Source organism: Symphodus melops (assembly GCF_947650265.1).
Source record: "Symphodus melops genome assembly, chromosome: 14".
NCBI lineage: Eukaryota > Metazoa > Chordata > Actinopteri > Labriformes > Labridae > Symphodus > Symphodus melops.
The window spans coordinates 12,986,127-13,000,628 of NC_136704.1; the positions used below are offsets into that span (position 1 = coordinate 12,986,127).

Sequence of the window (14,502 nt, forward strand, 5' to 3'; positions counted from 1 at the left end):
ACGTTCGCGGGATCCCGCATCGAAAATATTTGTTGTGTTCACAGCTTGACATGGACACTTGCCAAACACACCGACACATGTTAACACGTTCCCTCAGATACGACTGTCATTTTTCGGAGTTGTCTGTCCCCTGTGTTTTGAAGCCTGCAGTGCTCTCTTATGATGACGCTGTCACTGCTCCTTTCTTCAGCATTCAGTCAAATGAGAACTCGAACACATGTTTGTCTGTTCATCTTCACTTCTCATCTCTCAAGTGCTATCACAATCACTTTCTACCAAATGTTTTCCCGCTTCCTGATCCAGCCATGAAAGAGAGAAAATAAGTAAAGTGTTTTGCAAGAAAACAGGCAAGACAAGTAGGAGGAGAGGGAGGAAGCAGATAAATATAGATGCTGTGTTGCCAGTATAATCACCAAATATGTTGGTTGTAGATGATAATGCTATGTTTTGGAAATGAATGATAATTAAATGCAACACCATATTATGACTCATCTAGGACAGTGTTATAAAAAAGGCTTCTGTGTGTACGTGTCTGTGCCAGAGAGGGAGCCTATAAAGAGTCCTGATCCAGCATGCTGTGGTTATGTCAAGCTTATTTACATTTTAATTAACACAGGATCATCAGAAAATCAATTATTTCATAAATGAGTCATGAAATAGTAACGCTGATTGTGACTGAAAGAAACAGAGACTGACGATTTAATATCCTTTTCAAACACAATTATTTTCATGCGCGAAGAATTTCAAAAAGTGCAAACATGTCACATCGTCCTTCTGCCTGGTGGGAAGCAGCATGGGATCATTTGGTTAAAACACTGAACAAAGAAAATGGATGCAATTTTCATCTTTTCATCATACCTCGTCTGCAGGTCACTGGTGTTTCTCGTGAAAGGGCAGGGTGCACGTGTTCGTTGTGAGATCTCAAAAAGGCAAGAAAGACATGAAGGACTGTGTGTCTGTGTGTGTCTGCACATGCAACGCACAGACACACATACACTCAACTTACTACTTGAACAGTTGGGATGATTAAAGTGCGTGTGACGACGGCTTCACGGACTGAGCTTACTTTTTGTTCGTCAAGAGGCGAAGATTTTTTCCAAGTTTTGACATGTTTTTGGAAATCTATAATTTGAATTAAATCTATACTTTCTGCTGCTTGATAACTGAAAGACATTTATATAAACTGTAACTTCAATCTAATTATTTTACCATCTGTTAGTCTGCAAGAACATAATATGTTCCATAATATACCTGCAGATGACCAAGTCTTACAGACCTGCTTGCACAGTCGGGGGTTTTTAATTAAAGCTGATTAGACCTCGGCTCAGGTTGGAGCTTGGCAGAGTTTTGGCTCCTCCCATCATCTAATCAGCCAATTAGGTGAAACACCTGGTGAGGTCTTTGGCTTCTAGTTTTAATATGTTTTGAGGTGAACATCATTTTTTTCTTCTCTTTTACACAGACTGAATTTAGGAAGAAACAGTTAATTTGGCAAATGTTATTATTTTAAAAATGTACACTATTTGTTACTAATTCATTTTAAGGCTTTTCATACACAGTGAGTCAATGCATCAGAGAAACCTCTTAGTTTCCCTTCTTTATTTGTTTGAATATATCAAGAGATCTTCAAGAAATAAAGGATTTTGGATCCAAAGGTGTTTTAACAGTGATTTAACCTGTTCTTTTTTTTTTTTTTAACACTGTACATATTATACTGTGGCAAGATCTTGATTGAAAAATGCTGATAGGGTACAACATCATTTGAAACAATACAATCTTTCCTGCTACAGTACTTACCTGTCAGGATGATGTTTTAAACATGCAAAAACCTCCAGTTCATTCATACACATGTACAGATGTTACATTTCCAAACTCCCTTTGCCTGTTATTCTTCGACCATTAGCATATTGGCTAAGCTGACTAAACCTTGCTGGAAATGCTCTTTACTGGAAATACTCTTTTACTTTTGTTCTTTATATGATGCCTTCTGAATGATTTACTCTCTGACCCAGCAAAAACAGTGTGTTCTTGAGTACGACCTTTGTGTGCAATGATGTTTTGCAAATGTTATTTTCCTCAGTCACAGTATATTCTTCCTGTCTCATTATCTTTGTTGTTTCTCTCTGTCTACTTTCTGTCTTTTTTTAGGGGCGGGTGTTATCAACTTTGATGGACAGAGTGTCATCTCATATCGATTTAAGGTACTTGATTAAGTACCTTTAATCATGGCAGTGCATTTTTTAACAAAAGCTCTCCATATACACAGTGTTATTGAGGTAATCCATGCTGAGAAACATATATGGGAACTGTCTTGTTTTGTGTTTCTATTTTTTTCCAGTTTTGATTGAAAAAGTGCCCCTGTAGTTTTAAACAACCATGCCTGTGTGCTCCCATGTTCTCACCTCCCAGGTGAAGAAGATGAAGATCATTAAAGATGTGATTGCCTTGAGGTTTAAGACGTCAGAGAGCGACGGTGTGATTCTTCATGGGGAGGGCCAACAGGGAGACTACATAACCCTGGAGCTTCGCAAGGCCAAACTACTGCTGCAGATAAACCTGGGTGAGCAGTGCATGCATGCCATTTCTGAACACACATCCATGCAAAGGCTGCCACAGTCATTTGTGTATCTGTCATAAAAACCTTTGTATGATGTATGTCAAACTTTTAGGCAGATTTTTTAAATACTTTGGGACATTGCTTTAAAAAGCTTTTTTTTTCTAATAGAAAGACTCATCTCCAAAGCTAGTCACAAAATAACGTTATACATGATATGCTATACTAATAGTTTAATTCCTTATCTGTCAGAATTACAACAAAAGGTCACAATAAGGTCAACGTATCCAGGCACAGGTTTCTTTCCTCTGAACTGAACAGGCCAAAAACTAAGCATGTAAAACATCTTACCAGCTGTGTTTCCAACAGAACAGGTGTAACCTGTGTCAATGCCTTACTGCAGTGCAGAGGCAACCAATGCAGTGATAGTTCCATCAACACTTTAAATTAAGGTCACAATGTTCACCATTAGCTAGTTAGCATGTTTATGAGTGTTATTCAAGCTGCGTATTAATCATTATTAAGTGCTCATTAGTAACTTACTCTACATTACCGTTTTCTATGGCTAACAGTCCATTCACTGAGAGTTTGCCCTTAATAACCTCCTAATTACTAATGAGTGAGGAAGTTGTGGAACCTGAATTGAGATCTTAATATGTTGTAGTGGACTTCTTCCTCATTATGGCCATGCTGTTACCGTTTTCAGTTTTCTCTGCAAATATGTGAAACACTTGTACAAAGGGAGAATCATTTTGTGTAGGAGTCACTCTGTAAATAAAATATATATTATTGGTCTTTGTTATCCTGCCAAATTATATGGCTCACAAATATTTTACCCTTCATAATTTAATTAATTTCTGGCCTTTTACAAAGCTCCTGAAAGTTTCCAATAACTATGTTTGACTGATTATACTTGGAATGCTCTGTTTATTCCAGGCAGTAATCAGTACGGCTCTATCCTGGGTCATACCTCTGTGACCACCGGCAGCCTCCTGGACGACAATCACTGGCACTCAGTGGTTCTTGAACGATACCGTCGTAACGTCAACTTCACCTTGGACAGACACACTCAGCACTTCAGGACCAACGGAGAGTTCGACCACCTCGATTTGGACTATGAGGTGAGCCTCTAACTATAAGTATACTAACAGGTAATGGTAATGGTTTAACCATTTGAAGTAAATCTGTGAATTATCGTGACAAAAACCCAATTACATACATGAATGTATGTCCATTTAAACAACCAGGACGCTTCTTCATCATGCATCATAAGTGTGTTTTGTCAAAGCATTGTGACGTGTGTATATCAACTGATACACCATTAAAGGTGTGATCAATAAAAATGTCAGCTGACTTCTTTTTCAGCCATACAAAGTTGGTGAATGTAACAACACAGCACCTGTTGAGCTTTTTCAATCAGGAAACATTGAATGAAGCAAGGTCTGTTTATGCTGATTTAGTATAAGTGCAGCTTTAGGGCTAATAAATGTGCATGCAATGAATTTGCACAAGTGTTTCCACTTGCTCATTATAATGTCCAAGTCTAATTACCAATGCTAGTCGCAGAGTTCATGAAATGAGGTAACTTATTTTGGCACCGTGCATGCGCAAGATGGTGCCTTTGTTTAAAAAAAGATAAAAAAAGTATTAGTATGTTGCAGAGGTGCTTTTTCTTTAACTCACTTTTTGCAATAGAAGCAGCCTTTTAGTGTTTTCAAGTTATTCAACTATATTTTTGAAAGTGTTTATCAATGCTGGCAGCTTGGATTCCTCTGTCTGTAAAGTGCATTTATAGCACACATTGGATATTGGTTTTACACTATAACATAAACCTCATCCATAAAACTCCCATAATTACTGTTGGAAATGAAATGCAAAAAGTTCAGCTAATAAGAGGAAATTGATTCAGGAATGCATAATGCGTACGAAATGCACTTGTGGGTTGCAGAGTTCATGCATTATTTTGCAGCTGGTTTATGTGTTTGTATTGATATGCTTTGCGCGTGTGACCTTTAGCAGACATGCTGATATGGTTGATCTGTTCCAGTGTTAAGTAGGGCATTGAGGAATGGGGCAAGACAAACCACAGTCCAATTAGAGTGAAGCTGTTCAATGAAGGGATCTTCAGGGAAATCTATACAACCAGGGCTTTTTTGTGTGCGTTTGTTTGTTGAACCCTGAATGGATCCCATTGGTGTTAATGCCACAATGAGCCTTGCTAAAGAGAGACAACTTGTAACCAGCATTTACTTATAATGAATCAATAGAATTACTCATTCTCAATCCTGTCTGTGATTGTGTTTTTGGTTAAGTGTGTGCACCTCTGTATGTTTCCTGTTTCCATTTAATGCTGTACTAAATATCCGGGTGAAAATGTGACTCCTTGGTAGTAATTACCAAGACCAGTGGAGCGTCAGCAAAGACAGATACAAACACATGCAGACAGGCAGGCACACATTGACTGGTTAATGCAGCCCACCACTACTGTCCTCCATTCCCGAATTTCCTCTGAGCTCAGAGCTGTGTCTAAAAGAAAGAAGAAAAAACAGGTAGGTGTAGGTGAAATATGAAAACGCATTTTTGATTTCGATCACTTCCACGTCCTTTTGCACTTCCAAAAAAGATGCTTGTTATTCGCCTCAGTCTTTTCGGCTCAGTTCTCTTCTCATCACATCTGTTCCACAGAAACCACGACCTCCTTCTTTATGATGTCTCCCACAACTCATATTATGTGTCCTTCTCACTAAATCGTGTATGTCGAAAATGTAAGAAGAATGGATGCCATGCCAAGTTTGACATGAAATATCTACAGAAGCTTAATACAAGCAGGCTAAAACAAATCTAGTATGTGAAAGTTTTAATTTCCAACATTAGACATGCATCTGTCACTACTGTACTCCTTGTTTCTATGCAATAGCTGAAAAAAATCTGCTTTAAAAGCAAAGTGCAAACACATTGTGTATTATTATTGCCATCCATGTCATTTTATTCGCAACTTGTGACACAAGCTTACTGAATTTATCATCCTTTGCAATTCACGCAAAAGACAGACAAGCGAATCAAATGTATATTCTGTCTTTTGTTTCCTTTGTCCATTGAGTTGGACCTGTTGTCCCTTTGTTGTCCTCCAGCTGAGCTTTGGTGGGATGCCGTACAGTGGGAAGCCATCGGGAGGAGGGAGGAAGAACTTCAAAGGTTGCATGGAGAGCATCAACTACAACGGAGACAACATCACAGACCTGGCCCGCAGAAAGAAGCTCGACACCTCCAGCTTTGTAAGAACACACACAGAGACACCCTCATGTAGATATACTTCAAAAGTATAAATATTACAAAACTCAAATACCCATAGGTTAATCTAGGAGACGTTATATAACATGTGTTTAAAGGCAGCTGAATATTGAACATGCCAATTATTGTCACACCACCTGTGTGTATGACCTGAGTGAGAGGGCATATTTTTCACAGTACCAAAACAGTTGAACAGCTTCATAATTAATTAGATACAAGTGACCCATCAGCGGCCCCCTCCATGTGTTTACCTCTTGTCTTTGTGCTCCCTCTTTACATAAATGGATGCCTTTTCCCTGCAAACTACAAGGACAATTTTAACACCATGAATGTGGATCAGGTTGATTTGAAACCATCTTGACAAAAGGCTTGTTTTCTATACCTCATAAAATGCACACGTGTCACTCACATTCTGTTTATCCTGACACGAAAGGTATCGTCTTCAGTCTCTGGTGAACTGATTGAACAAATGAAAGCTTTCATCAAGTGCATCAAAGTCTCACCTCTAATTCTCTGTCATTACTCGCACAGACAATTCTTCAATTAAAACAATCTGCATTCAGGAAGAAAAAAAAAATATTGCCATTAAATCACCTCAATATATAAATATAAAGTGTTAACTACGAATTTGATTAAAAGCACAAGGTGAGAAACTGGTAATTAATCCCTGAATTCCATCATAGTGTTTGTTTGCTTCACTCATTATAACACTGTTCCAGCCTGTTTTTTAAAGACATGGTGACAAAAACTTACTTTTATTTGCTTACAGTTTGCAAGCATCAAACTTTTAATTCAACTTCAGTCAGGTTCTTCTGAAGTAAACTTTATATTAAATAAATAGATGGTTTCCAATTTCACATAGAAAGGGAGCAACTTTTTTTTTTCAAGACCAATTCACCTCTGCCTTTTTGTTGTCTCTTTCTCCTACTTTGTGTCTCGACAGCGTAACCTGTCATTCTCCTGCGTGGAGTCCCACACCTTCCCGGTCTTTTTTAACGCCACCAGCTTCCTGCAGCTGCCAGGACGAGCCAATCACAACACGATATCAGTGAGCTTCCAGTTTCGTACATGGAACCCTGATGGGCTCCTTCTCTTCAGTAATCTCGATGACGGCACTCTGGAGATCTCCCTGGAGGAGAGCAAGGTGGTGGTTCACATCAACGTGACGAAGGGGACCAGCAACAACCGGGTGGATTTATCGTCCGGTGAGTTTGTGCAAACACACAAAACCCTCCCTCTCCTTCCTTACTTAATATACTCACTATGCCCTACCTCTGTGTCTTCCCTTAGACACACTCATTTATTCTGTCCACTGCTGCTTTAATAGGCCATTATGCCCAAGAGGTAGGGATTATTACCGAGTTACCCTCTAGGCTAATTGGGCTTGAGCCTGCGGTAACATCAGTATTACGAGAATATACAGACATACAAACACAGAATGGCCCGCCCAAACTCAAGCTCCCTCCTTAGATTGTGTCATATGTATCTCAAAGAAAGAAAAGCCACTCATGGCTTCTGCATCCAAAGACACAGTAGGAGCTCAGCAGATAATGAAATGCTTAGTCCTACTAAATGGCAAATATACTGGTGAGAGATGTACAGATGTGAACATGCTGAATTGGAGAGAGAGAGAATAAAGGTTCTCACAGAGGCGACAAATCCTGTTTGCTTTTCTCAGTAGGGATAGTTTGTTTTTGAAGATGTTTAGCACGCTTATTCAGACGTATAATTAGGCTTCTGCTGGAAAATAAAACAATACACACTCACTGCTCTGTCCCCACTTAAATCTGTTCGCCTCTAAGACTGATGCCAAGAGCATTAATCGTAGACAGTAAGTCATGGAAAATGTCATTATCCATCCATTCGTTATCTATACCGCAGGCGGGGGGGGGGGGGGGGGGGGGGGTCTCATTGGGCATGAGACGGGGTACGGTCTGGACTGCTCGCGACTCAATCACCGGCCTGATATATAGAGTCAGACAATCAGCCACACTCCAGTTCACACTTACAGGGAAAGCATGCAAACTGCACACAGAGGGCCCTGTCCGTCGGTTCTGTGAGGCAAAACCGCACCACACCACCATGCAGCCCCAAATGGACATCATGGTTGTGCAAATTATCATTGAATAGTTATGATACAAAAACACCCCACAATGCAGAGACTAATTAAAAAATCAGACTTTTCATGCAAATTGAAATCTTTTACTTGAAACGTATGAAAAACTGATAAAGCGTAGCATTATAAATTGGGGCGGCAATATCCCAGTCCCTAGTTCACTTCCAAACTACTGCTGAGGTGTCCTTGAGCTAAATCTCTCTTTAAAACCGTTTGTCACTGGTCATTAAAGATTTTTTTCTTGATTAGGACCAGAGCAACAGACACAGTAAATGACACTATTAAAAGGAACACAATTGCTTTATTTCCCCCTGCACACACATCCAGTATGTGTCTGTCATGTGTTTGTGTGGCAGGAACATGCACCAAGGCTGTTTGTGACCTGCAGGATCATGCTCCTCTCTCTTTTAAGATTTTTCACATGATTTCATCGTCTTCCTCCTCTCAAGCAGAGAGATGGGACAAAAACTACAGGGACGACGAGGCATTTGAGGGAACACTCTACATTAGACTGTGGGTGCTTCTTAATGATATGCCTGTTTGTGTATCTGTGTTGTGTGTCCGTTATTTAAGAGCACTTAGTTGTGATTCCTGCTGGGAATTTGATCTAATTTTCCCATCACTCTCCTTTTGTGTACTCGTTAAGTTTTCGAGTCTCTTCGGCTTTTTGCTCTCACCAGTCATTTGTTTATTTAGAGTATATAAAAGTGTTTGAATAGTAAGTGTTAAAAACGATGTCCCTTGATGGCTGCACAGCAGGGCTAAAAGATATTCTTAATGTGCCCCGCTAAAAACCAAGCATGCATTTTTCACATGACCAACTTTGAAAAGCTCCAATAAACCAAACCCAGAGGGAAAAAAAAAAAAAAAGTAGTAATACATTTAATTTATGGCCGTCTTTCATGTCACTCAAGGTCACTTTACAGTAAAGTAAAAACAACACAATCAACTACATAATGTAGTGTGGGTTGAGGATGCTTTTCTCTGATGTCCCCTCTTCATTAATTACCAAGTTATTGGGCACCTGCATTGTTTCCATGGAAACAATACTCACTGTCTCGAGTGCTTGTGCAGAGACAAATCTAATTTCCTCAGAGGTTATCATGCAACAAATTGGTGAAGCATTTTTTTTGTACTGCTGTTAGATTATTAAAAAGACAACAGATCTGAGAAGTAACACAGAGTTGCAGGAATTACATTTTTTACTGTAGCTTCAAGAGAGCACAAAAATACGATGTTTAACATGATCATTTGACAATGACGGGTAGAAAGAAGGTGAAACAATCATTATTGCTTTACATTAATTACACTTTCACCTGCTTTGCCCTTTTGCTCTTGTTAATTTTTTGCATGTATTATTTGTTTCTTTATTATCTCTGTAAATCAGTCATTTGACTTCATCTGGGAAATGTGTCATTGAACAAAATAATTCTTAAAGGACTGTTTGGCTCCCTGAGGAATGGCAAAAAACCTTAGGGCAGCATCACTTGTCCGGTTCAACGAAATGCAAAGCATTTGTGTGTGTGTGTGTGTGTGTGTGTGTGTGTGCACGCGCGCTTGCGTGTGTGTGTGTTATGCATGCATTCCCACCCATCATCCCACCTAAAATAAATAACATCAGTTTCATTGAGTTGCAGAAGGACAATCAGTCACACACGCCCACCCGTGAGGTTACTTCCACAGTCTGGATAAAAAGCATAAGGAATTACAATAATGGAAAGGCCTGAGGCACATACAGCCACCCCTGATACTGTATATTGTTTCATTTCCCTAGAGTCATTGTGAGTCCTTGTGTGCATATACAGTATGTGTTTGTCTGTATGAGTATATGTGTTTGTGTAGAAGGGCTTACCTGTGAGTGCCACCTGTGAGGAGGTGCAAAGCTCTCCAAACTGTCTCAGAGGACCACACATTTAAGAGAGAAGGAGATGGTGGGGAGGATAAATTCATACATGCCAGAGGATGCCTTAAATTCTCTATTATTTATGATTGTACAAATAGGATCAATATGGAATAGAAACAGGAAAGAGGAGAGGGGGGGAAAGAGGAGAAACATGATGGAGAGAGAAGGTTAGAGAGGAGGCTCTTGAAGGATAAGAGAGGACTGGATAGAAACGGAAAAGTACAGTTTCTGCTGCAGGGAAAGTGGAGCGAAATGTCACATGGACAAAACATCCATGAACAGTCATAAACTGAATATTGTCTGCATGTGTAATTCAAAAACTTTTCTGTCTGACTTTGTGAGATCAGTGTTATATACTATCTGTCCATGGCCCTTCTCCTGTCTTCTATAATAGCTCTCACCTCCCTTTACAGATTAATCTTGTGGATTTATCATTACCTGAGCCCATGTTGCTGATTAAATGCACTAGTTTATGAAGTAGAGACCATCTCACTGGTTTTTGGTTAAGAGCCTGTAATATTTGTCTAAAACGATTTGATTTTACAGCTCTGTCTGATTTAATACAAATGAGATATTTAACAAGCTCCAGCACTTTAACTTTTATTTGAGTATTTCACCAAAACATAAAAGAATCAGCTTGCACATCATCACAAACTTGTTGTGATGATGAAACAAATGTTCTCTTTTGCTCTACTTTTAGGGTTATTTTGATATTGTCTTTTAATTGCAAACAAGTGCATACATGTTTGTTTTAGCAGTGATTTATTTTTCTCACCTTGTTTAAAATTATCTGAAACAAGGATCGGGTCATTTTGACCTTTATGGGTTTGTTTCCCCTTTTTTTGGGGGGGGGGGGGGACATAAAGGTTTCATTCATTTAAGAATATTCACACATCACGAAGCGTCATTTCAATCTAAAGCTGGACACCCTGTTCTCAGAAAGCCTTTACACTGGAAAATTCCTCACAATCATAAACAAAAAAAGAGAAACAAACTTACTCTCTTTGAATGAGCAAATTAAAAACAGTACAGATCATTTAAACAGTAAGGCAGCAACATTTGAACAATAATTATTCATTCTTGAAATGCTGAATATGTTAGATCCTTAAAATGTGTCTCTCTGCCTCCTCCAGTATTTTCTTAAGGAGCTTCTTTTGACTCACTCCTGGCTCCACTCTCGTCACTCGCTTGTTTTCAGGAATTGGCAGTATGGAGCTCATCACTGAATTAGTTTTTTGAGGCGTTACATTTATTAAGGCTCACAACACTTTGAAATCAGAATTGTTATTTTCTACAACATTTCATATGATACAAAAGTCTGTTTTATTGAATAGTTCAATCAGCAGGTGTCTTGTTAAATATTTGACTTCAACTACCCAGCGCAGGCTGGTGTTCCGGCTTTGTACAGTATACAAGCTACAAAGATACAAGCTTTCTTTTTGGACGATTCAATTTGTATTAATTGTTCTCAATGAAAAGACCCCTAACCTGCTCCACAGCAGGTTATGTTGAAAGAAAAGAGATAAAACCGTGAAAATCTCTGCCCACTGACCAATCAGATCTTTCGAAAAGCTCCCAGAGCTGATCGAGAGGGGGGACACTTCACGAATCCTGCATGATTTTACATTAGGCTATAGTCCATTAAGTAATGTCCATTAACGTCCTACAACAGAGAATGAAAAAGCGCTGGAGCATTTGATTTGTGTTTTTAGGATTTACAATTACGAGTAGCTGGTTCTGGCTTTGAATTGAATTGTCATATTAATGTTTAATGTCTCCATTGTGCTCTGTTTGTGATGATCAGAGCTGCAGCTGAAATAAAACTTGTCAATGTGCTATAAACCAACGCGCCACTTTAAAGAGTCAGAGCAACACATTCAATTCAGAGAAGAAACAGGAGTTATTATATCCAGTTCTAAATGAAGTAAGGATGGGACAAATATAATAAGCCCGAGTTTTCACGTTAATACTCGCCAATTTTTCTTTTTAATGCCCTTTTTGTCTTTCCTGCATTTGTTGCTGCAGCTGTGCAACTTTAGTGTTTTGGAGCCTGTTTGTCTTAAACATCTCAATATAGTTAATGTAGTTTGATCAGAGTTAGCAGATATGAAGATCTATTGGCAGCAGACGGGGTGATGATTGTAATAGTTAAAATGAAGTTAACTCCGCCCCTTTTATGTGAACGCGCTCTGTGAAACCAGCTTCGTAGGACTGTTAATCATGATCTCTTATGTCAGGGTTTGTTAAGCCAGATAACCTAAAGAGACCCTGGATATGTTGAACTCGCTTTATTGTATTCATAACATACTACAAAGCGAGATCGTGATTATCAGTCCTACGAAGCTGGTTATCAACCTGATCCGTCAACCCAGGGTTACCAAGAGCGTGTTCATGTCAAAGGAGAGGAGTTAGCATCTACAAACATTATATTCACATAAAACTTTAAAAAAAAAACTACAAATTATATTAACAATATAAATGTGTTAAAACAAACAGGCTCCCAAGAGACACAGCTGCAGTAACAAATGCAGGACGTACACATGAAGAAGTAAAATCTGCGAGTAAAAACTGCAGCTTATATTTGTCCCATCGTTAGTTCACCTTCGAACTGACTATCATAACTCCTGTTTCTTCTCTGAACTGAATGTGTTGCTCTGACTCTTTAAAGTGGAGAGTAGAACAGTCTGAGAAGTTATATTTAAACTGCAGCTCTGACCATCACAAACAGAGCGACTTTGCGACAATAAACATTAATGAAAATACTTCAAAGCCACAAGAAAATATTTGTAATTGTACCTCTGCAACTAAATTGTTACGGCACTTTTCCAGTCTCTGTTGAAGGATATCAGTGAAAAATAATCATTAACTTAAACTATAACCTAATGTAAAATCATGCGGGACACATGAAGTGTCCCTCTTCTCGATCAGCTCTGGGAGCTCGACGATCTAAAGATCTGATTGGTCAGTGGGCGGAGATTTTCACAGTTTGATCTCTTATCTCCAGCATAACCTGCTCCGGAGCAGGTTAGGTGATTAGCATTAGTTACCATGGTGATATACCCAGTTAAAAAGTGAACGACCCTTGTAGGACTGATAAAACCAGGGTTAACCCTGAAGTTACCTCACTAAGCTGCTTCGTAGTACAGGCCTCCGGTCTTGTGTTCTTTGCTCCTTGTGTTTTTCCTGCCTGTCTTGATTACCCTGATTGTCCTCACCTGTCTCATTAGTCTCACCTGTGTTTAATTACACGTCTATTTAATCTCTGTGTTCCTTCCCTCATGTTGTCAGTTCATTGTGTATGTCATGTGTAGTCAGTCTGCAGCCCATCGCTTGTTTTTCTCTACTTGGTTTTTGGATTTTCTGGATTTATTATTTAAGTAAGTTTTTGGTTTTGCTTTTTGCCTTTGTTTAAATAAACCTTTTTGTTTTTTTTCCCTGCAATTGGGTCCTCCTCCCTGTTTTTCTACCTCTCTACCCTTCTAAACAAACACAAGACTTTTTATACTTTATTTGCAATCAGAAAGAGATGTTTTATTTTGTATTTTCAGCTAGATTTGATGAAGTATTCTTTAATTTGATCTGCAATTATCAGTCAATCAATTATGTACTGAACTTTTTGAAAACGTTTATTTCTATAAACTTACATTTCCATTTGATTGAAACAATCACAATGATGTAATCAGTCCATCACCATAAATGTCATCTGATAATTATTAAGGATTTTGAACCATTTAAAACCCTGAGCTTCTTAAGTCTTTGCTTTCCTCCCTTTGCCCTGTTGGTCAGACAAAAGTCGAAGTTCTCTTTCTCTCCCGTCCACTTTGTCTCTGCTGCTCAGCCTTGATATTCCTCAGTTCCCCTCTGCTGCACCATGGCTGTCAAGAGCTCTCAGCTCATCCCAGCTATTGATCCTAGTCTGGGCTCTCGTCAGTAAACCTTGACAGACAGATCAGCAACACCAGCAGCACAGTTCTCCTGTTTGCAAATCTTCAATCGACTGAAAACACATTTCAATCAGAGATTTTATTGGTTGCATGGCCTTTTTTAAAAACTTTTAAAATGTCTGACAGTAACTAGTGGCGTAAGTTTTTTTTTATCACAAGAAGGCCTTTCGTGATTATATTAAGGAATAAATGGATGATATATTCAAAACTGATTATTAATTCCCTAATTTTTTTCTTTTCTGCACCAGAACAGTACCTTTAATCTGCATTAACACAAAAGCACTGGCATAGCGTTGAAAATAAAGACATTTGACTCATACAGCAAAATTCAAGTAAATTCTGTGTGAAAATTGTCATGGCTGTCTACAATGTGTAAGAAGCACGAGTCCATCTGGCTTTACAGGGACATGCCTTCCACCTTGCAGTCAGTCACATTACTATGAATGACAACACCAAAGCCAGCCATGAAACAGGCTTGTGTGGTGAAATTCCTCTCTCCTTTATTATCATACTCGTTTTATCTGCAGCAGACACCCAACATGTGTCCTGGGTAAGCCTGTGTGCTGAGAGACACATTTCTGTTTGTGAAATGATTTTTTTTTTTTTTTTTTTTCAAGCATCCCAGCTGTAGAGAAAGTTAAGATTGCATCCTGCTATCATTGATCAACTCATCATTCAAAGCTGGTGCAGGTGA

General features: G+C 38.9%; 1 protein-coding gene across 1 annotated transcript in view; it reads left to right on the plus strand.

Moving 5' to 3' along the window:
* The window catches only part of LOC306835014 (contactin-associated protein-like 2), a 229,126-nt gene that overhangs the window by 123,619 nt on the left and 91,005 nt on the right, over positions 1-14,502 (plus strand). The window contains exons 5-9 of the mRNA XM_079361385.1: positions 2,149-2,201; positions 2,410-2,560; positions 3,491-3,675; positions 5,686-5,829; positions 6,789-7,050. Coding sequence (XP_079217511.1) covers positions 2,149-2,201; positions 2,410-2,560; positions 3,491-3,675; positions 5,686-5,829; positions 6,789-7,050 — 795 coding nt within the window. The remainder of the gene's footprint in view (positions 1-2,148; positions 2,202-2,409; positions 2,561-3,490; positions 3,676-5,685; positions 5,830-6,788; positions 7,051-14,502) is intronic.